This window comes from Cyanistes caeruleus, chromosome 19 (genome assembly GCF_971803275.1).
Source record: "Cyanistes caeruleus chromosome 19, bCyaCae1.hap1.1, whole genome shotgun sequence".
Classification (NCBI taxonomy): domain Eukaryota; kingdom Metazoa; phylum Chordata; class Aves; order Passeriformes; family Paridae; genus Cyanistes; species Cyanistes caeruleus.
Window position 1 is genome coordinate 8,018,796 of NC_141719.1, and position 23,538 is coordinate 8,042,333.

Consider the following 23,538-nt stretch of genomic DNA (forward strand, 5'->3'; position numbering starts at 1 on the left):
AGATTTTCATGCTACCTGTTCTTCACATCTAACTTATTTTCTAAGCACTGAGCTCTTTCTCGTGTCCTCATCTGCCAAAAAACTGAACAATCAGCTCCAACTTTGTTAGAAATGCAGGGGAGCAATGTTTTATTGAGTGATGCTGCTGTACTCACTGATGAAGGAAAACACTCGTTACTTCTCAGAGCTCCTACAAATGACTGAATGAGGGGTTTGTTTTCTTCATCACTACTTTTCTTCTCTGCCCTGCCCAACTACATCATATGTAACCTTGGCTGTCAATGGCACACTTGCAGGTCCTCTGCATTGAGGGATAAAGTGTTTTGAACAGGAGACATCAAGGATCACACTCATTGACAATTTATAGACGCACTATTGAGGATTTCAATGTTTTATTGACAACTTTATTATGGGTTCAACCTGGTGCAATTCCTGCCCTCACAGTACAGACCACCAGCACAAGTCACACTGAGCTGTGTTAATTACAGGCACTGTTTCAGGGGAAGTTAAAACACCCTCTGCTGCAAAGGGAACCAACAGGGAATTCTGCTTGTATCAGGTTTGCAGAAATCACTCTCTTTATGAGGTTATGAACTTATAACCTCATAAAAGAGAGACTTGATGAGTTTTTATTCCAGCTGTAGCCAAAGATTTTCTTCAGGTATTCTGCTGCCTATGTGTCCCATGATGTGGGTAAGAATCCATTGCTGATACAGTGAAATGTTTTAAAGTCTGAGTAATTAATTTGGGAAGTTCATTTACTTTATATTCTGAAAATGTCTTAATATTAAATGTGGAAGCTTTTTAGTTTCTTCATGATTGAAAAACATAAGATTATTTAGTTATGCAAAACTGTAATATAAGAAGGTCTTGATTACATCTCAGACTAAGGAAGGAGGGGATTCATCAAAAAACCTGGGAATTTCAGATACCTGTTATGTGTAGGTTTGCACACATACAAACTGATCACTGCAACCGTTCAGTCTTAAGGCAATTGTTTCATACCAATTACCAACTTGTTTATCCAGTGGCAGCACAACAAACCAGCAGTTTGAAAGCAGACACCAGCTACAGACTTGGTACCTAGGTTCTCTAATCTAAACTAAAATGATCAATTCATTATCTAGATCTGTCCAGCTGTTTGTACTTCTTTATTAAAACACAGTAGTCAGATCTAAGTGATTTTTAAGATATTTAAAATATTTAAAACAGTGAAATGTTTGCTAGGTAAGGGATTTGGGTTTGGTCTTGCAATGATTGTAAAAATCAAATATCATGATTTTCTCAGAACAGGAGCAAGTCAGTTGGAGAATTTGAAAACTCTGCAGGAGTTTGTATTATCTGATATTTACACATTAAAAAAGATCATAATGCATAATGCTTTGTCTAAAAATAAGGAAAGGCAGGTGAAACTGCAACTAAGATTTGACTTAGGCAATACTTTTAAATATAAATTAAAATTCCTGCAATAGCTGCACAGAAATTAATTATTTATACATAGGATATTTTAAGCCACTGATGTTTCTCTCATGAATTCTTCCAGGACAGTCACTACGTTCCTGGCTTCTGGCATTTCTGCATGTTCTACTTTCACAATCTTCAGCAGGATGTCTCCACTGCCACAGTTCCTTAGGAACAGGTAGCACTTGAACAAAGCATAGTGGTTCATTTCAGCTTGGCGGATGAACCTCTTCAGGTTGTTAATGTCCTGAATAGCCTGGGAAAAGAGTAACAGAGCATTTCCTTATCCTCCTACATGGAATGAAAACACACTATCATGGAAAATAAAGGATAAATAGCAGGAGAAACAAAAGCATTTCCAGTAGAAATTTTGTAGTACTACTTAAGAGTAATACAAGAATTGAATATTGTCTTGGATGAATATTATAGCTTCTACAGCAATGATGCAAAATGTGTGGACACAATGTGATGAGTCCAACATGTAGCAAGAATTCTATTATGTCAGCTCAGTTAAAAAGTGTTAGCTACTCAACCCAGTAGCATGAAACTGTGTGTGCAAGGCTCAGATTAACAGTATTTGAAGAAAACAACAGCAACAAAGAATATGGGTCTTACTTTAAATTTGAGAAAGCACCTTTGAAGCATTCACTGAAGAAACTTTAATATTACTTTACAGCTGTTCTTGTCAACTACAGTAAGCCAGCCCTCAAATTAAGCTTCAGAGTAAATCAGTTAATGACCTATAGACATGTAGTAACCTAAAACTTTAATTCACTGCAAAATAGTATTTTGCATATAGTATTTGCTCCCTCAGTAACCCAAATATCTTTTTCAAGTCTTTAACATATATGAACAGGTACCTTCAATTTAAAGTTTTCCAAAATCTGCCGGAAGAGAAACGGATTTCCACCCTCAGCACCATTCACAAAAGCTTGCATCCAGTCCTCACAGAATCTGTTGCTTCCTGTTAAATGTTCAGGGACATAGAGGAACACAGAGATGAGATGAGAAAAAGCAAATGAGCTCAACATAAATACACAGCTGCATTCACCTGGTTTAATCACTCTCACATAACAAGTGATACCTGGGCCAGGAAATGAGTCTTAAGAAAAAACAATACACATGGAAAAGAAAAGCAAATACAGCTACAGTGATTACACAAGTGTGTTCTGATTGTTGAATCCCTTTTCCCAACATTTGTCAAAACCACAACAGGAAAAAAAAGTTTTGCAGATTCCCTGAATTGTACAACTCATACTTTCATGGTCCATAAACTAAATGAAACTGTGGATTTTATTTCCAAGCATTTTTAACCCAGAGTTCTAGTGTGTCTGGTGTAACAAACAACTGTGGTACCTCACAGGAAAATGGAACCTAAACTTTCTGGGCAGGAGCCCATAAGCTTCTGAATATCCTCAACTGCCTCTCATGTCACAGCTCTCAGCAGCTGATGGATCCAAGGCAGCAACATGAAGTGTTCCCAGCTGTAGCCTCACCTGCATTATGCAGCTGGGGCTGAGGTCCACTGCAGTCTATAACCATGGACTTGTGCTGTTCCTCTGTCATGGCAATGCACAGGGAGGTCATTGTGCCTTCCTGGACAAGTCCTTGGAGGCTGGCAGCTGCCAGGAACCTGACACAGAAAATTCTTGTCAACTGCTTGCTCCTTTACAACTCCTAAGTGTCCAACACCTGGACACCAAGGTGACTGTCAGACACAGCCAAGTTACTCAGAAGTTCCTTGGGCTCAAAGTATCTTTACCTGCTGATGTCCTTTTCTGTTCTTTCATCTGCATTTTTGACTTCTACAGGAGTGTAACTCAGAGCCTTCAACAAAAAAAGAAACAAAAAAAAAAAGGAAAAAGCTGGATGCAACTTCAGTATTACTTTTGTTGCTATATTGCAGTTCTGAGCAATAAATACATAATGTGGTACTTTAAAGACTGCTCTTGCCAAGGCAATACTCTGTATTATTGCCATTGCAGCTGGTTCTACACTCAGAAGAAATTCAGCAGTTATACTCTGTTAGCTATTCCAACCAGAGCCTCCTCAAACTCAGAGACTAGATTTAGGATTAGTCTCTTTTCTGTTTCCAGTGAATTACACAAGGCACATACACAGTATAACACCCCTTTTCATTAACAGGATTATAGCATGTACAGCCTGCTCGTGCTATTGCTGATTTTCTTACTCTAATTTCAGTGTGGGTACCATTAGGTAATTTTTTTTTAAAGTGATAGAAGAAATTGTTACATGCCTCTTTAGCAATAAGTAAGGGAAAAGTACTTGGTCTGAATTAAAAACAAAACAAAACAACAACAACAAAAGAGTTTTCATTTCTTTCTGCTGGGAAGGCAAATGCAAGAAACATTTTAACCATGCTGGAGTCACTGAGATAGCTTCTGGAGGTTTTTTAGCTACCCAGTTTTAAATACACTTACAGCATGTAGTAGAGAGGCAAGTTTGTCCTGGAAGAGCTGCACAACCCTCTGGATAGGGCAGATGGCATCCTCAAACCAGCTCCTCAGGTAGGGGCTAACACAGGACTCCAAATTTTTTTGCTGTAACACATTGAAACATTTAAACTTTAACTACAAATCAGTTTTCTACACCAATAGAAGCCTATTAATAATCTACTCAACCTAAGATAATTGGATGTTGCAACCTTCTTAATCTCAAACTACAGTGAACTAAATAATGAGTTTGACATTTAAAGCCTCATTTTATCAGCAATGAAAGGCTTTGAATTTTAAGAAACAGCCAGAACTGTAATATTATAGTATATATTAAGTGAAGACCATGCAACAGCAGATGGGATGACAAATAAGACTTAAAAATGCAGAACTTCCATTAGAAAAATGTGACAAGAAACCCACAAATGTCTTTTCTTAACATTCAGAACTGGTAAAAATCAAGGCGGATATTGAGAAGTTCCTTGTAGACCATCACCTTTTATTGATTATTCTTCTCTCCAAATTTAACTGTAACCTTTAAGAGATTTATGACTGACACAAAAAAGTTCCCCCCCTTTCTTTTTTTCCTTTTGACATGTGTGGCTGATAGCACTTTAGACATTCATTGTACTACAGTGAGTCAAGTATCTCTCCCAGTGTTTCATACTGGTACCTGAAACCCCTATTTTGTCTCTATAGACTAGATCTTCCGTATCGTTTTAGCTATTAATCTATATAAATACTAATTTTCATCACTTAATAAAAAAGTTAGGCTTTACCTCCAAATCAAAGTTTATCTTCAGATTTTGAATGTACTTGTCCAGCTCAAGCCTGAAAGTATCTTCTTAAGGAAAATAAGATACATCACTTAAGACCTGTATTTTTTCCTTTCAGTATATGGCTGTTACTGACATTTTCTGTTACTGGAAGGTATGCACAAACGAGCTGTTTTCAAGTAAGAACAGACAAAATGACATGAATTTTTACATCATCTCCCTCTCCATACAGGTAAAGAAAGTTAAAGGTAAGGATATAGTTCCAGACCTTTCTCTGAGCCACCTAAGAAACAAACCACATATTCTGGAGTGTTGATGTCTGATTCCAATGTTGCCATTTCCAGAAGACTTTCTTGCTGGAAACGACAGTAGTAACAACCAACTTTACTTTCTGGTATGCTATGAGAAAACAAAAAGAAAAATATTAAAAAAATAAAAAGTACTTTCTTCCAGATACATCACAATAAATAAGTGCAAAAAGCAGACATACATGATTTCTGAGGTAGTTTTAACCCTTAGCACTGGTGGCTCCTATGGCTGTGGTAGGTGCAGCCATAGGTGCAGGTCTTAGACATTTTCTTTTTTCTTCTGTGTGATCAGAGTAGTTTAAAAGGAAATAATCATAAATATCTGAAGTATTTTTTAAGTATTCAAACAATAAATTATTTAAAACAATATTTTTCTCAAAGTTACCTAAAAAAGGAAAGTGCCATTGTGTAAGGCTGTTATTAACGGCAGCAATAGACTGAGAACACAGAATCAGGATTAAACCTAAGTGCAGCAGCAGGCAGGCAAGATGTGCCAATGTTTCTTACAGCTCTCATTCACCAGTAATTTCAAAAATTTACCTCAGCCCCACTGATACTACATTCCCCATTCCTTCAAACAGCGCTCCTTTAGTAAGACGCTTAGCGATGAAACTGCGCAACTCCGTCTCTGCTTCAGCTGGTAAATTGGTATCCAGTAAGGAGAGGCTTTAAAAACCAGAAGAAATCGTTACCAAAAGGCAAATGTTATTGTTTTGTGTCTCTCAGCCCGTGCAGAACCTGCCTCTAACAGGGGAGTCCCTGCGATCTCTCTCTGGTGACAGCTAAGGCAGCTCTGTGACTTTTGGCCCATCATGAGCAGTCAGTGGTTTGCCCACTCACCAGGAGTCTGGAGATGTGCTCAGCTCATGCTGACCTTCCCAGCAGCTACAGACAAGACATTGCCCTCTTTGTTCCTACGTTTCCCCAGCTGTAATACAGAGCTTTTGGAAAGATGTCCATTGAAAATGAATGATTTTTTTTTTTACATGAAAAAGTTAAATCAATACAGCAATATCAAGTACTAGTTGAAAAAATAAAAAAAAAAAAAAAAGAGTTCAAACTCAAGGATGATAGTTACTTAAGCTCTGTATATGTGTCCATTCCCCAGGTATTCCAGAAGTGCCATGGGGACTCCAGAATACTTCCACAGGGAGCTGTGTTTTGAAAGGACTGCAGAGGACCTAACAGTGATCTGACAGCAATAAGGCAAAGACTTCAAATCGGGATATTCCCACGATTGTGGTGCTTTACCTGAAGTCTTCGGTGGAGGGTGTGTGTGCCACGGCGCCGCTGGCACTGCCATCCCCGCCGGCAGCTCCCTGCTGCACAGACCTGGAACCCAAGGGATTCCCGGGAGTGAGTTTACAACCCTGACACCAACAGGGAACAGGGGCTGAAGCAGGGAAAAGGCACGGCCCGAGGGCGAATAAAAGCAGGAGCAGGGAATCGGTACATTATGGGAGGGAAAGAATCTCACTGGGGAGAGAGGGGAGGAAAAAGATATAGAGAATTCAGGGAGCTGGGAACGGCCAAGGCCTGGGCACGGCCTCGCCGCGGGGGATGCCGGCGCCTCACCTGCGGTAGCCATAGAGACCGTGGTAGGTGCAGCCATGCCGCTCCGGCCGCCGCTCCTCGCCCGCGCCACCGCCCTCCTCGCTGCTCTCCAGCTCCCGTTCATCGCCGTCCGGCAGCGCCGGTAGCATGGCGGCCCGGCCCCGCCTGTGCTGCGGGGAGCAGCGGGGAGCCGCCGGGCCGCGCTGCCGCCCCGCCCCGCCGGCCGAGCCCGCCCCGGGGCCCGGCGCTGGGAGGAGCCTTCGGAGCGCACGGGCTGTGTCCTCACCCCACCCCAGGAGAAGCGCCTGCGGATGCTGCGGCTCCTCCGTTTGTGTAACGCACAGAAAAATGCAATACCGGCGCCGCAGTGCCTGTCAGTACAAGTAATCCTTCAAAAGCCGGTCGCTAACTTAACGGCAGGACCTGCTCAAATCACATCTTAGAATCATAGAATGGGTTGGATTGGAAGGATTGACAGGATTAGCCGTGCTGTCTGCTTTTAAAATGTTCCGCTTCTGAAATACTTTTTCCTTGTTTAAACAGCACATTTGTTAACTCAGCTTTGTGGCTTCCGGATAATTACAGAATCACAGTCTGAAAAACTAAGTTCACTCTCTAGAATTTTTAAAAGTTTAATAAGGGAATAAAAAGGGACAATGTCCAGCGCTGGGGTTTCTGGCTATCGGCCAAAGAACACTCTGGCAGGTTAAGACAGTGTCATCTATATACTGTTACATTATTGAGGTACATGCATATTCATGTATTTCATACATTATTCAAACATTCTTGTGAGCTTTTTGATGTTTCAGGAGCTCTTTTGGTTTTACACTCTAACTTATCTGCATGACATCCTGTGGGTCAGGTCAATATATTTTATTTATTCTTCTGTTTCCATCCAGTTGTTTCACACTCCTTGATAAAGAGTTAACAAGTTCTCCAGTTCTTCTCTGGCACTCTGGTTTGTTATCTGTTGGATCTGTTACCACTTGGAGAGGTCAGTCAGCAGACGTGGGGGAAACAACATAATTGCTTTACACCATTCCCTTAGTTACATAGGAGCATTTTAATATTTCATGTTTTGCTAACACCTACATATATTCATCACATTACTGTTTCTACGAGCTATATGGTGCATACGTAGATATAATAAATTATTCACATTACTATTTCTGTAAGCTAAACAGTGCAAAACTAATAGATTGTGTTATAGTAATAAGCAGCTAAAAGGAGTTACAAATGTTACCATATCCAAATACTTACAATCAATAACAATATGTAAAAGCTAATATATAAATGCAAAAGCCAATATTATATTGTCATTATTAACACAATCAAAGAATTGTTGGGGTTGGAAGGGATCTCTGGAGATCATCCAGTCCAACTCCACTGCCAAGGCAGGGTCACCTGGAGCAGGTGACAGAGGAACACATCCAGGTGGGTTTGGAATGTCTCCAGAGAGGGAGACTCCACAGTCTCCTTTTGCAGACAAGCCCTGTAGGGAGCAGCTATGACCCCCAGCTGCAGCAGGGACACTGTAAAAGGTTGGACATGGCTGATGGCTGGACTTGATGATCTTAAAGGTCTTTTCCAACTTTAATGATTCTGTGATTCTCCTCTAAGCACCTAGTGGACCTGTGGTGAGCTATAGAGCCGTGCAGGTAACAGAAACACACCCTGATGGATTGTCATTGTAACAGAGGGACCAGCCCCTGTCCAGGTGTAGATAACTGAGGGTAGTGGTGGCTCAACACATTTAAGCCGGTTTTATTGTGTTCTCAGGGTGCCAGGCTCCCCCACACGTCACGGCCTCGCTGTCAGCACCCAGCAACACAGGCACAGCCAGCACCGGAACGCTGCACAGGGCAGCAGCTTCTTGCCTTTTAACATTTAGGGGGGAAAACAGTTTCTCTGTGACATTAAACACGAGGACAATCAACAGTTTGGATTAGGAGGAAGCTCTTTGCTCTGAGAGAACTGAGGCTCTGGTACAGGTTGTCCAGAGAAGTTGTGGCTGCCCCATCCCAAGAAGAGTTCAAGGTCAGGTTGGACAGGACTTAGAGCAACTTGGTCTAGTGGAAGGTGTCCCTGCCCATGGCAGAGGTGTGGAACGAGATGGGCTTTAAGGCTCTCCCAGCCCAAAGTAGTCCGTGACTGTTTCAGTGACACACTCGGGTGCTTCAGGCACAGGACCCACAGTTCCGAGTGGACAAAATGGCGGCGGCGCCGTGAGGCGTTACGGGACAGCCCGGTGGGGTCGACCGCGAGTGCGTCACGTGCCCCCCCCCCCCCCCTTCCCCGCCCTGGTGTATTCTGGGAGTTCGGAGGCCGCAGCAGCGCCTGAAGGAGCTCGGCCGCCATTTTGTGTCTGTCGCTCGGTCTGGGGCGGCCGCGCGGGCGCTGCGGCTCTGAGGGAGCGCTCAGGTCTCCTACTCTGTAGGTCGGGGTGACGCCGCCATGGGCCGTAAGAAGAAGAAGCAGCTGAAGCCTTGGTGCTGGTATCCTTCTGTGTGGGACAGGGCGGATGCGGAGAGCTCGGTGGGGGAGGGGAGCGGCGCGGCCTGGCGCGGTCGGGGCACATTCCCGTTCCGTCTCGTCCCGAGATGGGGCTCAGCCCTTCTTCCCAAGCTCGTTACGGTTTGTCTCTGTGCTTGGCCTTGTTCCAGCCCCGTGATCTTTAGGATGGGGCCCAGTCCGTGTCTTTCCTTTGCTCCCCGCGGCCCGCACGGCCTCAGGCTCGCTCCCGCCGCCCTCGCCGAGGCCGCGGCCTCCCGCCCGATCCCTAAAGCCGGGATAGCGGGAAATGGAGAAAAATCTTTATCCCTCACGAGGGAGAATGCTAAAGGGAGAAAATCCTGCTACTGATAAATGCATTTATTCACGGAGGGGGGATGGAATGTGGTTAAAAGAGAATTTTTGAAAACTTTTTTCTTCGTGACGGGGGGAGCTTTCAATTCGTAATTGCTGCATCATGATCAGGTTTAATTTTAAAGTATCCGAAATACTGGTGAATTTTCATTTTATCGCTCCTTCAGAATGCTCATTTTTGTGATTACAAATTTACGGTTTTTTCTTACGCTTCTGTTCTCTAGAATTGTTTAATGAAATTTAATAGGTGTCCCGAGGTATTTTACGATTTTGTCTTGGAAGGCATCTGTGCTTGTTTGACACAATAATTTATTTCACGTTTTGGCGGAAGCAAGGGACACATTGTATTAGAAAAGTTAGCATTTTTTAATAATAAATAGCAAACGTATACTTGTCTCACCTAGGAGAATGTGTGGAGTGTTTTCTGAAATATCAATGCTGACCCACAGAAAGGAAAGCAGTTTGCCTTTTCTGTTGCATAGATGTCCAAACAGTTATTTGCTTTTTTTTAAGAGCAGAGAATTCTTCGGTTACTGCAACAAATTATGTTGTGTCATAAAAACTGATCGCTGGCTACCTGGAAGAGGAAGGGAATTTTTAACTAAAACCTTTGTTCTCCTTTATGATTGCTAGTTACTGATAATTGCTTAAAGAGGCACTTTGAGTCATTTGCATAATTTCCCTTTTCTGATTTCAAGCCTGTTTCTCCTTTCATGCTGTAGCAGCATTCACACCCTTGGAGAGAAAAATAGGTAGGACTTGAAAACCATGAGTCAAACAATATGGAATCAAGTGATGGTTCTGATTGCGTGCAGACACCTTCCCACTTTTGTACCTGTGTAAAGAGGGGATCAGACGAGGGTGTTTGATTTCAGACGTCCATGCAATATTTGTCACCCTTTCAATGCTCAGAAATGCTTCTTGTGCCATTCTTTTGCTTCAGGAAAAATCTCACTGACACTAATTACCTTAGTCCTATCTAAAAGGTCACTTCCAGTATTAAATGTTTCCTTAACAGTCTTCAATAGGTATTGTAACAGGGATTTTGATGATGAGAAAATCCTTATACAACATCAAAAAGCAAAGCACTTTAAATGCCATATATGTCATAAGAAACTGTATACAGGACCTGGTTTAGCTATACACTGTATGCAGGTAAGGAGTTTTAGCTTTACATAAGATTTTCTTTACCTAAAATTTAAATGAAGTGTCTTTAAGAAGGTGGGGGTTGGGGGTTTCCAGAGTCTTTAAAACTGGTTAGAATAAGACAGCAATGGCCTGTTTGCAGCACAGGAGTTCTGCTGTGTCAGCAGTCAGATGGCCACTGTGCAGCAGAGATCTTTGTAAGGAGTTCTGTAGGAGTGAAGGAATTGTGCTGTCTTGGTTTTTCTAAGTTTATGTAAGCTGGTTTTAGGGGTAGTAGTAGTAACCAGAGATAGGAAGCATAGATCAAGAAAATGCTTGGCCAGAAAGATTATTCCTATCAAAGATGTTCCTTTTTCATCCTGAAACTGCCTGAAGAACACAGAGAATTTACCTTGAATTGTGGTCAGCAGGATTTGTTTGGGCTTTTTTTCTTTAGGTACATAAGGAAACAATAGATGCTGTTCCAAATGCTATTCCCGGAAGAACAGACATTGAACTGGAAATCTATGGAATGGAAGGCATTCCAGAAAAAGATATGGAGGAACGGAGGAGGTTACTTGAACAAAAAACTCAGGGTAAGGTGCAATGTCTGTTACTTCCCTGGTGTGTTCCTTATTTAGCTGTGGCATTCAGTGAGGGTGGGATTTAATGCGTTCTCTGAGGGCAGCTCCAGACGTTTGCCAGCCATGTAGGAGGCTGGGAGGGATTTTTCCTTTCCTCTTCAGAGGTAGCTCCTGACAGAGCAGCTACAATTAGCTAATGAATATGGGCATGGTCATTTATTTGTGAGGGTAAGGGGAAGAAAAGCTAGAGGTAAAACTATCCTGATGATTCCCAAATGCTACGGTTTCTTTGCTGTTCGAGCATACCTTTGGTTGAACTGCTTTGGTTTATGCTGGACAGCATGACATTGACACGAGAGTAGATCCCTCTTTTTGTTCAAGGTCATGGTAGTGTGAGTCATGTTCCTTCCCTTTATTTGTGGGTATAGGTGGGCTCACAGAGCATTCTTTCTTTTCATTTCAGTAACTTTTAGAACACTTGACAGGGTTTGAATTTTGCTGTTAGTTAATCTTATAGAATATAATTTGTGTTGTTTGACCGATGTTTGACCATTGTACTGTCTGCAGAGAGCCAGAAAAAGAAACAACAGGATGATTCTGATGAGTATGAAGATGATGAATCTGCAGCTTCAACTTCATTTCAACCCCAGCAAGTTCAGCCACAGCAGGGGTACATTCCCCCAATGGCACAGCCAGGTTTGCCACCTGTGCCAGGTGCACCTGGGATGCCTCCAGGTGAGAGGATGTTTTAGGTGCTTGCTGAAAACCTCAGTAGAAACCTGAATTTGCACATCTTAAATGGTGGACTAGATTCAGATACCTAATGTTGGCATGTAGACTGAAGGCATGTAGTAGTAAGACAGATAAATAAGTGCTTCTAACAAAAATCCACCAGTGATGCCTTGTTCATGGTATTTATAACAGTATTTTGGAAACAGGGTAGAAAAGTCTGGAGACTGCTAACACAGAACAGGCTGTTTATACACAGGCCACAAATACAGTGAAGAAAGAATGGTCTCTTCTTGTACTAAGATGTCTTCTCTGGAGATCACTAAGAAAATTCACAATATTGCAGGGCTGAAGGCAATCAAAGTCAGATTAGCAGATAGTATTTATCTTGCTCTGTTTGTAAGCAAGATAAATTGAATATTATTTCAAAACCCAGTCTTTTAGAACTTCCTGTAAAGCATTTATCCAGTGTAAACTTACTAGATGACATTTGTTAGCAACTGTATATTATCAGAGTTGTTGAAAATACATTTTTCTTTTAAGGTATCCCCCCATTAATGGCAGGTGTTCCACCTATGATGCCTGGAATGCCTCCAGTTATGCCTGGAATGCCACCTGGGTGAGTAGCAAGAAAGCTGTAATATTACATGTTCATACTGTGCATTTTAAACTGTCACAGAAAAAGTAAAGTTAATTAAAAAAATAGTCATAGGGAATTGTGGACTCTGTAACCTAAATATTAAGACTAACTAAAGAACTAGATGGCTGTAAACCAACATGTAAAATATGGCCACACTGAGTTTATGAATAAAGTATCTTGCCTTTCTCCTGACTTAGTAATTATTAAGTAGTAGCATATCAATTAAATATTAAATAAAATTTTATTGTGTTGGTTTAGAGCCTTCTGTGATCCACTGTTCCCTTGTGTATTGCACATATGTTGTGCTTCTGGTTATCAGTCATCAACATAACAGGAAAAAATTACTGGACAGTTTATGTTTTTCTTGTATTTTGGGCAAAATATGTTGGTTTTTATGCTTGTTTGGGGTTGACACCATACCCTATCACAATGTGTTTGGAAAATCACAGTTAGATTTTTGATTTTGTCATAAATTTTCACAGATTACATCAACAGAGAAAATACATGCAGTCATTTTGTGGTGGAAACATGTAAGCATCTCATTAATGTAATTCTAGGTACATTCATTATGCCATTTTATGTCATGTTTTTGATAAGCTGGAAATTGTTTTCTGAAAACCTTTGAATATTGCCTAAGAATTTGGGGAAGGTGTCTAGTTAGGCTTTTCTACTGTGTATAATATGTGAAGGTTTTATGCTTTTATCTAAAATAGTATTACAAAACTGTATGTGAAATGCATTCTACTAAATGTTAACCAAGTAGACCCTTAGAGACTTAAAGCCTCTTTTGAACCAGAGCTTGAACATCTCCACGTGCTTGATCCTTCACACTGCAGGGCATTCTGCAGGAACTCAGTTTAATCCAAACTTTATGTTCACTGAGGTGAAAGCTTGTTCTCTTCTCAGACATAAATACTGATTTAACAGTCTTTGAATTTAAAAATCAACATGGTCTGGATGCTCATCAGAACTTCAGCTTTTCTGGGTGGAAACTCAGTATAGTCAGGTTGTCTGACACTTAGTCCTCATTCAATTCCTTGTTAACTTACAGTGAATGTTATGTCACCTGCAAAAACATAAATGTATTTGCCAAAACTTCACTGCATTTCATTTTGGGAGGAGAGGGTGGTGTTGCCTTATGCTTTTGTCCACTCTGCTCTAAAGTTTTGTTTACTTAACCTGATAAACTTTCGTTTAAAAATGACCAAAGAATTAGGAGACAGGAAACAACTTTGGTTTTAGTGTGACACCAGTTCTAGCACTATCTGCAGTTTTTCAGGAAGTCATTCTTCTGGGGCAGCAGGCAGTGAGCATCCAGCACTTGTTTTGATGTCTGCTTGGTGGCAGGATTCACTTTGCCTTTTCCAAACAAAAAAGAGACGATGAGTCTGTGTTCCCAGTCATTGCTGCTTCTGCAGTGGTTGTTCCCTGTGTAGCAGTGACAGATGAGAGTAGAAGTCAGACTTTCTGGAATGAGTGCTCACCTGTTCCTGAGATTTGATCTGAAAACAGCAGTGGTGAAGGTGTCTTGACTGTCATTCAAACAGAAACTCTTTCTTAGTGGGATTTTGGTTTGTACTGGAGTGCTGCACATCAGCTTATCTTGCTCACTAAAGTAATAAACATTCCTTTATTTTGTGTCCATGATATATTTTTGAACGTCTGCAGAAAATTAAGCAAACTTATGCTACACTTGTTTGTTTCCTGTAAAGGGCTCATAGATATTCATTTAGGAAAAGAAACCAAACCCATTTTTAATGAGGGGAAAAATACATTACAGTGAGAACTTTTCATAGTAAAAAACCAAAATCCCACTATATTATTACTGTATGGAGTGCATTCTGTAATTGAAACTCCAGAAGCTTTCTTGCCCTATGGTCTCTGCTCTGTGTTTGTCAATATTTTTTGGATAGTTCTGCATCTTGGGGTTATCTGTCAGTCAGTGTCAGAGAGGAGTAATAGCAGATGTACAGCAATTGTAGCATGATTAGAGCTAGCTGGTTTTCCTACATTCAGACTCCATGAGTGTACTGAGATCAGGTTCTTGGAACATTCAGCTAGTTGTCTGAGAGATTTCAAGAGACACTAGTTCTGGAAATCTCATAATAGGGGAAGTGAGATCTTGAGACATTGAAGTTGAAATAAGTGTTTGGGGTTTTGGGTGCTGGGTTATGGTTTTGTTTTTTCTTGTGGAGTCGGTTGCTTTGGAATTACCTCTCTTGAGAGCTTCTTAAATTATTTACTATTACATTTTAGCTAACACAGGGATGTGCCTATTGTCTTAACATTTTATCATTAGTGTTCATACCAGCGCTCATTTTCTGTTCAATAGGATGATGCCAATGGGTGGAATGATGCCTCCTGGGCCAGGAATCCCACCTCTTATGCCTGGTATGCCACCAGGTAGGTCAGGGTTGTCGAACTCGTACTATGGTGAGAGTTTAATTCTATTTATTTATTTATTTCCACTAAGACTTAGGATTTATGTAAATAACATGGCAGCCTTATGCCACCACCCACCACCATGGTGTGGTTTGATTGCCACAGAAGCCACTCTTGTGCAGAAGTGTTTGATTTATGGCTTCTGATTATAAATAATTATTTTAGTTTTATACCATTGTTAAAGTAAGAAATAGAATACACTTTTCTGGTTTTATTGCACTTAATCATATTGTTATGTTGCCAGGTCTCTATTCATCCCTTTTTTAAAATTAATGTTTGTGGTTGCAGTTGGAAAATAGTAATGATTGAAAATGTGGAAAGTGGGGAATAGTAATGGTGGTTTATCCAACTAATGAGTCTGCACTATTAAGAAACGTAGCTGAAATTTTGGTCTTTTATCATAGTTAGAAGAAATGTTTCTTGAGCTTGTGCAGCTCTTAAGGAGCCCTAAGTTCCTTGGGTGTTCCACCTGACCAGCAGTTGTGTGGTAATGAACTAAGATTTGCTGGTTTGCTTGATGGGAACCCATGGGAGCTGTTAACTTCCCACTGACCCTCTCCTAGAGGTCCATGCACACCAAATGCAGGTGTTGCGGCACTACAAAATGTGCCAGTCCACTTTACTGATGACCACAGCAAAGCTGGCAGTGTTTTGGTCACAGTTCTGGTGCTGTTCAGAAACAATTTAATCTCTCAAGATTTTGTAACAGTGTCACCCATGCTCTTGGCAGGTGGGTGCAGTGTGTCAGAAACAGTTACTGCATTAATTGTGTTGGTTTATTGAGAGCGTAAACTTTCATTCTTGCGGCTTTAGTAAAAAACAATCCAGCATTGCTCCAGAGTGTTTGAGGTTACTGCCTGTGCATGGTGATTGGCTGGTGACTGCTGGCATTACACTTTGTCATGTTTTATTTTACTGTTTTCTTAAAAATATATCTTGTAGTGGGAAACTTTGTTCTAAGGAGCATTGGGAACGGGATTGTCTAAAGGAATATTCTTGCTTCCTGGAGCCTGATCCGTCACCTGTTGTTTGTGGTTTGTAGGGATGCCCCCGCCTGTTGGGCCTAGGCCTGGCATGCCTCCAATGACACAAGCACAGCCTGTTACAGCCCCGGGCATTCTGAACCGGCCTCCAGCTCCTGCTGCAACAGCACCCACCCCACAACCTCCAGTTACTAAACCACTCTTCCCAAGTGCGGGGCAGGTAAGGTGTCCCAGAACCTGGAATCTCTTGTTACATTCTTCAAATAGCCACCATGTCAATAGTGCCTATTTATTATTGAAGAGGTCCAAGAAATGACTGGTTTGGGCTTTTGCAGGGATTGGTGTTTAAGTTTAATTCAGTGTAGTGCTTGAATGAATTTTAAAAAAATCTTTTGTTTGTCTTGAAACAGCTGTGAAACCAGACAGAAGTTTTTTAAACACTGGGAAACAAAGGAGTAGGCAAAACACTCTTAAACACCTTTAGTTTGTTGCTTATAAGGGAACTTTGGGTGGGTGAAGAGATGTATTAGCTACAGGAATCTGATTGCATAGATTCTGCCTAGAATTTCCAAATTAAAAATCTTGACAGGACTTCTTCTCAGTTGTTCTGATAATGGGCTCTCCACTGATCAATGGATGAATTATTCTGTAGTCTTGTTAAACTGGTTAAACATTGCCTGAGTTAGAATTTTATTTTTTTTTCCTTCGAAAAATTTAGGAGTGCATCAGTGTAGTGAAAAGTTGATTTCAATGTTCTCGGGAGGGAAGTGGGGAATTGATAGTGGCTTGTGACCTCTTCCCTTTGAATGCATTTGTTCGTAGATCCTTGAGGTTTTACTTGCTTTCAAGTACGTTGGAGAAGCCCTTGTAATGTACTGTTTGCATTTTGGGCTTCTGCAGGGAAGATACATGTTTACAAAAATACAGTCCTTTCATAAGAAAGGGCTTAGTATAAGAAATCCTTTAATCTGGATACTTTCCACCCATTTGTTTGGAGACTTTTCACTGTTTCCTTTCTTTTATGCTACAGATGGGGACACCTGTCACAAGCTCAAGTGCAGCTTCCTCCAATTCAGAAAGTCTCTCAGCATCTTCTAACGCTCTGTTTCCTAGCACAGCACAAGTACGCAGGAAGTCACAGTTTAAAACAAATTGCTTTGCAACTTAACCCTTTGGACCGTTCTGTAAAATCTAAAATTGTCTAAATATCTTCAGATAATTTCTGTTATATTCCTGATTATGTTTAGCTGGTAAAACTGCAGAGTCCTTGATTATTAGTTGCATCTTACCAGAAATAAGCATGTCAAAACTCACAATTTTTCTTAGTGTGAAAGAACAAAATGTTACATCCTGGTTCTAAAGGGTTAAAAGAGCATGAAAGCAGTTAAATGCATTTTAGTGGGCAGTGGTTAGCTTGATGCATGGTGAAGGCTTTTTAGTTCATATTGTTTAATATGCCACATCATAACGTAGGGAGTTTTAAATTTGCATTATGTGCAGAATATTAATTTATTTTTTTTTTTTTGATTGGGAGGTTCAGGTAATTGTAAATATGCAGTGACTAGAAACAAAAGCATTCTCTCATAACCAAGGTTTGCTTTGGAGATTGCTGTGTATTTAGAGACAGCTTTGCAAAACAGACTTTACAGGGTTTTTGTAACGGAACAGTAAGAGAGACGAAGTGTTGGAATCTCTAGTGGACCTCTTACCTGCTTCCATTGATTCTTCATTCACAAATAAGATTAAAGTTCTGTAGATAGACACAGTACTTTGAAAAGACTGCAGTATGTTTACAGAGAGAACGCTTAAAGCCCTGACACCTTAGACCTTTCTTAAATATTTGATTAAAATATTTCCTAAATACCTAATTTTAATGAATACTAGCACTTTGAGCTCTAATACTCTAAACTAATGGTTGCTAAAATATGTTAATTTAGTGAAAGAATAATGAATGGATACTTAGAGACTCCTAAAAGTAGTGGTTCAGGAAAGATTTACACATCTGCCAAATTCAGTGTTTGAGATAAAATAGTGGGGTGGTTTTTTCTTTGTTGTTCCTTTGTTGTGGTGGCTTTTGACCTGCAAATTTTAGACTTCCCTGTGTGTGTGTGTATATGTGTATATACTGGGGTTTATTTTGTCTTGGTTTCAGTTGCTCTAGTTTGCAGTAAGGCTGAACTTTACTTTTGTCAAGCTTGTTATAATTCTATATCTCACTGGAAGATTTCAGAGGTCTAAGAGTCATCATTTAAGTTTTCGTATGCTTTGAGAAATAAATATTGACCTGTCTCTTGTTTCACAGGCTGCAGCAGCTGTGCCAGGGCCAGTTGGTACTGATTTCAAACCTTTGAATTCTACACCTGCGACAACAACGGAACCCCCCAAACCAACATTCCCTGCTTACACACAGTCTACAGCCTCAACCACTAGCACAACAAACAGCACTGCAGCTAAACCAGCTACATCTATCACAAGTAAGCCTGCTACCCTCACAACAACCAGTGCAACCAGTAAGTTGATCCATCCAGATGAGGATATATCGCTGGTAAGTTCATACGTTTTCATTGTCTTACTGAAAAATGCGATTTGTGATGATATGGCAGATTAAATGGAGTTTCATCTGTGCTCTGCATTATGTGTATTTTAGTACTGGTGAGAGTACAAACTGTGCAGAACAAGTGTAACTGAGAGAACGTCTTTGATTGCAAAGTGATGACTGGGATATTGCAATGATCATGCTACAGTCTAAGCCTTAGTTTTGGTGGTGGTGGGCAATCTGTCAACCCAAAATATAATTTGGACTTCTACTGCATGTGTCTTAAACTTGAAGTTAACTAAGTCTAGGTAATAAATGTAGAGCAAAAGACTGAACAGTTTGAAGTTGTTAGGATGCTATTACAGCAGTTAGAAATACGGGGTTTATGGATAAAACAGATGAACATTAATTACAGTTCAGAGGTCTTTAGATTTGTGTTTTTAAGAGAAAAAGGCTTTATTCAGCTGGGGGAAGGGGAGAATTTGAATTCAATGCAGAATGCTGGAATTAGTCTGTATTAAGGAAGAAAGTCTGCAAAAAGTGGGGACAAATCCTGCTGCTGTATGATGTTATGATGTTACTAGTAGTCTTTGAATTTGTAAGGTAGTTAAAATAGTTTAATAATTTACTTTGTTGCACCTCTATTTACGTTGCTTTTAGTGAGTTTTAACACAGTGTGTTATGGTTGTCTCTTACGATTTTAGGAAGAGAGAAGGGCACAGTTGCCTAAATACCAGCGCAATCTTCCTCGACCAGGCCAGGCTGCCCTGGGTAATCCACCAGTTGGACCAATTGGAGGTATGATGCCACCACAGCCAGGAATTCCTCCACAGCAACAAGGAATGAGACCTCCCATGCCACCTCATGGTAATCAAAAATTTCCCAGCTTCCTGCTCTTGAAAAGATTTGTGAAGTTGCCTATGCTAACAGGGAGGGGTAAAGCTTTTCACAAAATGCACTTCTCACTATTTAAAAAAAAAATTAAAAATTATTCTTTGCATCTTAACTGTTCTGTTTATAGGTCAGTATGGTGCTCATCACCAGGGCATGCCAGGATATCTTCCTGGAGCAATGCCTCCATATGGTCAGGGACCTCCGATGGTGCCCCCGTACCAGAGTGGACCTCCTCGCCCTCCGATGGGAATGAGACCGCCTGTAATGTCGCAAGGTGGCCGCTACTGATGCTCCTACTCACACTCTAATAGGTTTGGAGATTAAACCTTTTCTCATCTTGTGCTGTTAATATAGCCAAGCTTCCGTCAATTAAGGCTTCATTGTGACTTTTAAAAAAATAAGTATCTTCCCACATGCAAGGAGCTATTGGACATTCTTATTTTACATGGGAAAAATTATTTGGAATAATAACAGGAACTTTTCCTGATGTTGCAATTTATACTGTATGGCTTCTTTTTCATGTTTCATCTAGGTTTTTAGAAGTGAAGTATAGTAAATATGGTTCGTTAAATTGTGAAGGCGCTGGAATTACATGAACATACCATCTTAAAGGCAAGTTCTGTAATGTTATGTTGCTATTTGTGAAATTATGCCTTCACAGCACTTCAAGTGCTGTTGGACTTCATGTCCCCAACATAGTTTGGTGAGGGCTGTAACTGTTCCCAACTACTTGTACATTAAAGTCTGAACTTGTAACAATATTTAATGTATTTAGAGTTCCTCCTGTTCCAGGGTTTAAGTAAATTGACCCACTAAGGTCATGTGACTTTTCTGTACTGTTATAAACTTCATTGTAATAAAAGAGGAGAAAAATTTATATGCCTTTTTATTCGTGACCAGCTATGGACAACAGCCTGAAAGGTTTGTACAGATGCATGCTGTGGTAGCCATTGGTGTAATGAACACAATTATTGGTGCTGTTTTGATAACGTCTGAATTCCTTGTTCTAAAAAGTCACTCCGTAGCTGTACATCTGAGTAGACAAAGACCTGTACACTTATTAACTGACTTCTCAAAACTGAGGCTGCAGGAGGCACATCCTGACTCTTGGTTGTAACTTCTCTTAATGCTTATGTTTCTTTATTTGTGCTTTCTTGTCCTCAATAAATTTTAAATGATTTCTAGTCCTGGCACTTGCTTGTAGGATGTGAAAGTGCGCTGAGATACATCCTAGTGCCAAGGTATGTCCCATTAATTCACTCTGCAACTGACACTTTTTAATGTGCAAATGGAGGTGAATTTTAGGAGCCTTTTAGGTGAAGAAAATTTCTAGAAGCTTAGGTGCATGGCACATGGGTGAGTGACTTCCAGTTAATGTATTGAAGTTGACCTGCAAAAGAGAAATAGCTTAACCCTCTTAATGCATAGAAGAGGCAGAGCAGGCAAGAGTAATGTGTTATATGCTGTGTTTTTACTTTAAATGTTTAGAATTTCACATTTTGGCAGTCTCTGAAAGGTGTACCATCTGTAACCTTCTGTTGTGTGCTATGATCAGATGTTGTCTGAGTGTTCTTGAGCCATTCACTGAAAGTTTCTGGAGTAAGAGTCCTTTTTATCAAAGAGAGGTCTTCCCTTTATGAATTAGTCATTTCTCTGTTTATAAGACTAGAGTGACAAGTTCCTGTTAAGGTTGTAATTAAGTCTGACATCATGTGTTCCTGTGTTACACCTCTGATGAGAATGTAGAGGGAGACTTTTGAGAGGGGAGGAAAGTGAGAGCCTCTACAGCCTCTTCTCAACACCAAAAAAAGAGTGGTGAATTTTTCATTTGCAGGTCAACTTTAAATACATGTTCCAGCCTCAAGTCTTACCTGCAGTTTAATTAATGGGGATATCTCTTCTTTACAGTAGGGTTGAAGGATCATCAGGATTTTTGTGTCATTACAGCCATAGATGATTTTGTAGATGGTGTAAGTTTTTCACTTAATTATAATGCTTAGCATTATGGCTCTGTTTCTTGGAAGTCTTGGGATTTTTTAGCTGCACTAGAGTACTTCATGTGGCTTTACTCTGTACTGTCTCTTAAAAGTGAAAAAATACAGTACAGCTAAAATACTACATTGTCTCAGCTTCTAACCTGTGGTCACAGAATGTCTCAAAAGCACCAGAGCATCCAGTGCAATCTAGTTACACCTGAATGGCCTTAGTATAACCATTAGGGATTGCCAGGCACTTTTTTCTGAAGTGTTCAACAGTCTTAAGACCATAACTCCAAGCCTCTGTTGAGAAGCAGTTCTCTGATCACTTGTATCTACTTGTCAGATGTGCAGTATTTGGCTTGCAAATGTGCTGAGTGGGCCTTGATATCATTCTTTTGTTAGCTCTTCATCTTGCTTTAGACATAAGTCTAACAGATAAAACTTGTTTTGCTGAGGCAATGCTTTTATACTCTGTTTTCTTCTGTTTACCTAATTTAGGATAATTATAAAACACTTAAGAGATTTTTATGATGTCTTATATTTGTCCTTTTTATAATATTACACATAAAATTCATACATTATAATGTGATCTTAACTACTGCTTGTAAAACTATAAAGCTTTTTACTTTTTCTGAAGATCATATTGCTGCTCTAAGGATGCTTTGTTCTTCTGCCCCAGTGAAGTAAATACCTTCTCCCTTTGGTGTCTTTCTGTAATACTCCATATGTTATTTTCAGACCCCTACTTTTCTTGGGATAAAACCTTGCTGCATGCATTGTTAACTCAGCATATTCTGCAAGTTTATTAATTAAGTATTAATTAAGTTTCACTCTTTTAAGTGGTGAATGTCTCATTCTGATAATGGTACCATTTTGTAGCTAATACTGCATAGACTTCAAGCTTGAATGCATTTGAGAATGATGTTTCCTTAGTAATAATGTTATGAAAATCCCTCGAGTAAGTACTGCCACATATATTTCATTGTTACTTGCATACAAGCAGGTGAATAATTTTTCCACGTGATTTTCACATGGATACTTACTCTTCTGCTCCTGTCATTCCTGTGCAATAAGAGCTGTGATGTGGCTACCTTTAGTCTTCAGTTAATCTTGTCTCTTGTGTGATTCTTCTGTAAAAGGCAGGTGTTTTGGTGCCTGTGTTATCTGTTGGTCCCTGCCTTCATTTCTTTGGATACTGCTTCTTAATGTTCAGAGAGTTGGATTTATGGTGCATTTACCCAAAACCAGTAAAACTACTTTGAATGTAATAGTTGCTTGTAGAAAGACAAATACTTGGTTTACAGTACCAAGTGTAATCAACATAGCTCTCCCAGCAAAATCCCTGATGTAATGCAGCCATAAAAACAGGGTTTTGCTTTAGTTAATCTCTTCCTGGAAAAGAGAGTGTAAAAGCCTTCATGATTACAGAAAAGCATATCTTTTATAACTGTTGCAGGACTCTAGTGATGTAATTACATAGGCAGAAGCTTTGTTTTTTAGTTGTTGCCTAAATTTACCATGGCAGATCTTGCAGTGAAATTCATGTTTGCAAGTGCATTTTGACCAGTCTTGAAATTGCAATATAATGCAGATATTGAATACAAAAGGTTAGGCTACAAGAAAATTTTGGACACAGGTGGGAAAATAGGTTTTTAAAAAAAACATGCCAGAATTTGTAGCATCTAGAATTGTTTAGAAGGTTCTTAATTACTTTATGCATGGTCTCACAATACCATAATAAGCAGCTGATCTTTAGGGCAAAACGGATGAGACTGGTATGAAAGAACCTTGAAAAACCCAGGGTTAGCTTTTTAGAAGTCTTTATATAATTTCCATACTGCCATTAGAATAGCCTTCTGCCATTAGCAAAGTTGTTCTAAATAAAGTACTATTTAGCTGGCATATGTAGACTGAAAATTTCTTCTGAAACCTTTGGATTACTTTTTTTTTCTTCCACAGATGAGATTTTAGGATTATTAGCTGATAATAAATTTGAGGCTGGGCTGTTTATCTAGTAAGAGTGGATAACTATTCCTTGCTCTGTGCATGCATAGGACAATGTAAACAAGCTTCTAGAAACATTCAGCTGCATCTGCTTTCTATGGTTTCTGCCAGTGTTTTAGTCTGTGGAACTCTTGAGCAGTACTGACACAGAACTGGGTAACTAACTCTTAAATGAATGGAATAGATAACCTAGTTATTTTGTAGG

General features: G+C 40.1%; 2 protein-coding genes across 16 annotated transcripts; one reads left to right on the forward strand and one right to left on the reverse strand.

Annotated features, from left to right (window-relative positions):
- Positions 1-375: 375 nt before the first annotated feature.
- Positions 376-6,778, reverse strand: C19H17orf75 (chromosome 19 C17orf75 homolog). The gene is made up of 10 exons (XM_023938758.2): positions 6,574-6,778; positions 6,250-6,330; positions 5,539-5,664; positions 4,949-5,089; positions 4,694-4,751; positions 3,903-4,022; positions 3,224-3,288; positions 2,958-3,094; positions 2,322-2,425; positions 376-1,717 (listed from the first exon to the last, which is right to left on the reverse strand). Exons 1-10 carry the CDS (start codon positions 6,699-6,701, stop codon positions 1,508-1,510), a joined length of 1,170 nt encoding a protein of 389 aa, XP_023794526.1. The 5' UTR covers positions 6,702-6,778; the 3' UTR covers positions 376-1,507.
- Positions 6,779-6,813: 35 nt separating this feature from the next.
- On the forward strand, positions 6,814-20,227 carry ZNF207 (zinc finger protein 207). 15 transcript variants are annotated; one of them, XM_023938766.2, is made up of 13 exons: positions 8,157-9,047; positions 10,446-10,572; positions 11,000-11,138; positions 11,694-11,861; positions 12,399-12,474; positions 12,978-13,025; positions 14,828-14,928; positions 15,980-16,140; positions 16,951-17,043; positions 18,223-18,465; positions 19,161-19,323; positions 19,478-19,661; positions 19,883-20,227. In XM_023938766.2, exons 1-12 carry the CDS (start codon positions 9,007-9,009, stop codon positions 19,636-19,638), a joined length of 1,521 nt encoding a protein of 506 aa, XP_023794534.1. In that variant the 5' UTR covers positions 8,157-9,006; the 3' UTR covers positions 19,639-19,661; positions 19,883-20,227. The 15 variants fall into 15 exon arrangements, with proteins under 15 accessions (XP_086713548.1, XP_023794540.1, XP_086713547.1 ...); XM_086857420.1 differs by having other exon boundaries at positions 14,828-14,898; XM_086857422.1 differs by lacking the exon at positions 12,978-13,025 and having other exon boundaries at positions 6,814-9,047; positions 14,828-14,898.
- The last annotated feature ends 3,311 nt before the right edge of the window (positions 20,228-23,538 follow it).

Excerpts from the sequence above, each read along its gene's own strand:
- C19H17orf75 (XM_023938758.2), bottom strand. The coding sequence starts at position 6,701 with ATGCTACCGGCGCTGCCGGACGGCGATGAACGGGAGCTGGAGAGCAGC. Across the intron at positions 5,665-6,249 it reads CCCTCCACCGAAGACTTCAG|CCTCTCCTTACTGGATACCA; the intron begins GTAAAGCACCAC and ends TGGTTTTTAAAG. Across the intron at positions 1,718-2,321 it reads TGGAAAACTTTAAATTGAAG|GCTATTCAGGACATTAACAA; the intron begins GTACCTGTTCAT and ends CTCTTTTCCCAG.
- ZNF207 (XM_023938765.2), top strand. The coding sequence starts at position 9,007 with ATGGGCCGTAAGAAGAAGAAGCAGCTGAAGCCTTGGTGCTG. Across the intron at positions 11,862-12,398 it reads TGCACCTGGGATGCCTCCAG|GTATCCCCCCATTAATGGCA; the intron begins GTGAGAGGATGT and ends TTTTCTTTTAAG. Across the intron at positions 13,026-14,827 it reads TCATTTTGTGGTGGAAACAT|GATGATGCCAATGGGTGGAA; the intron begins GTAAGCATCTCA and ends TCTGTTCAATAG.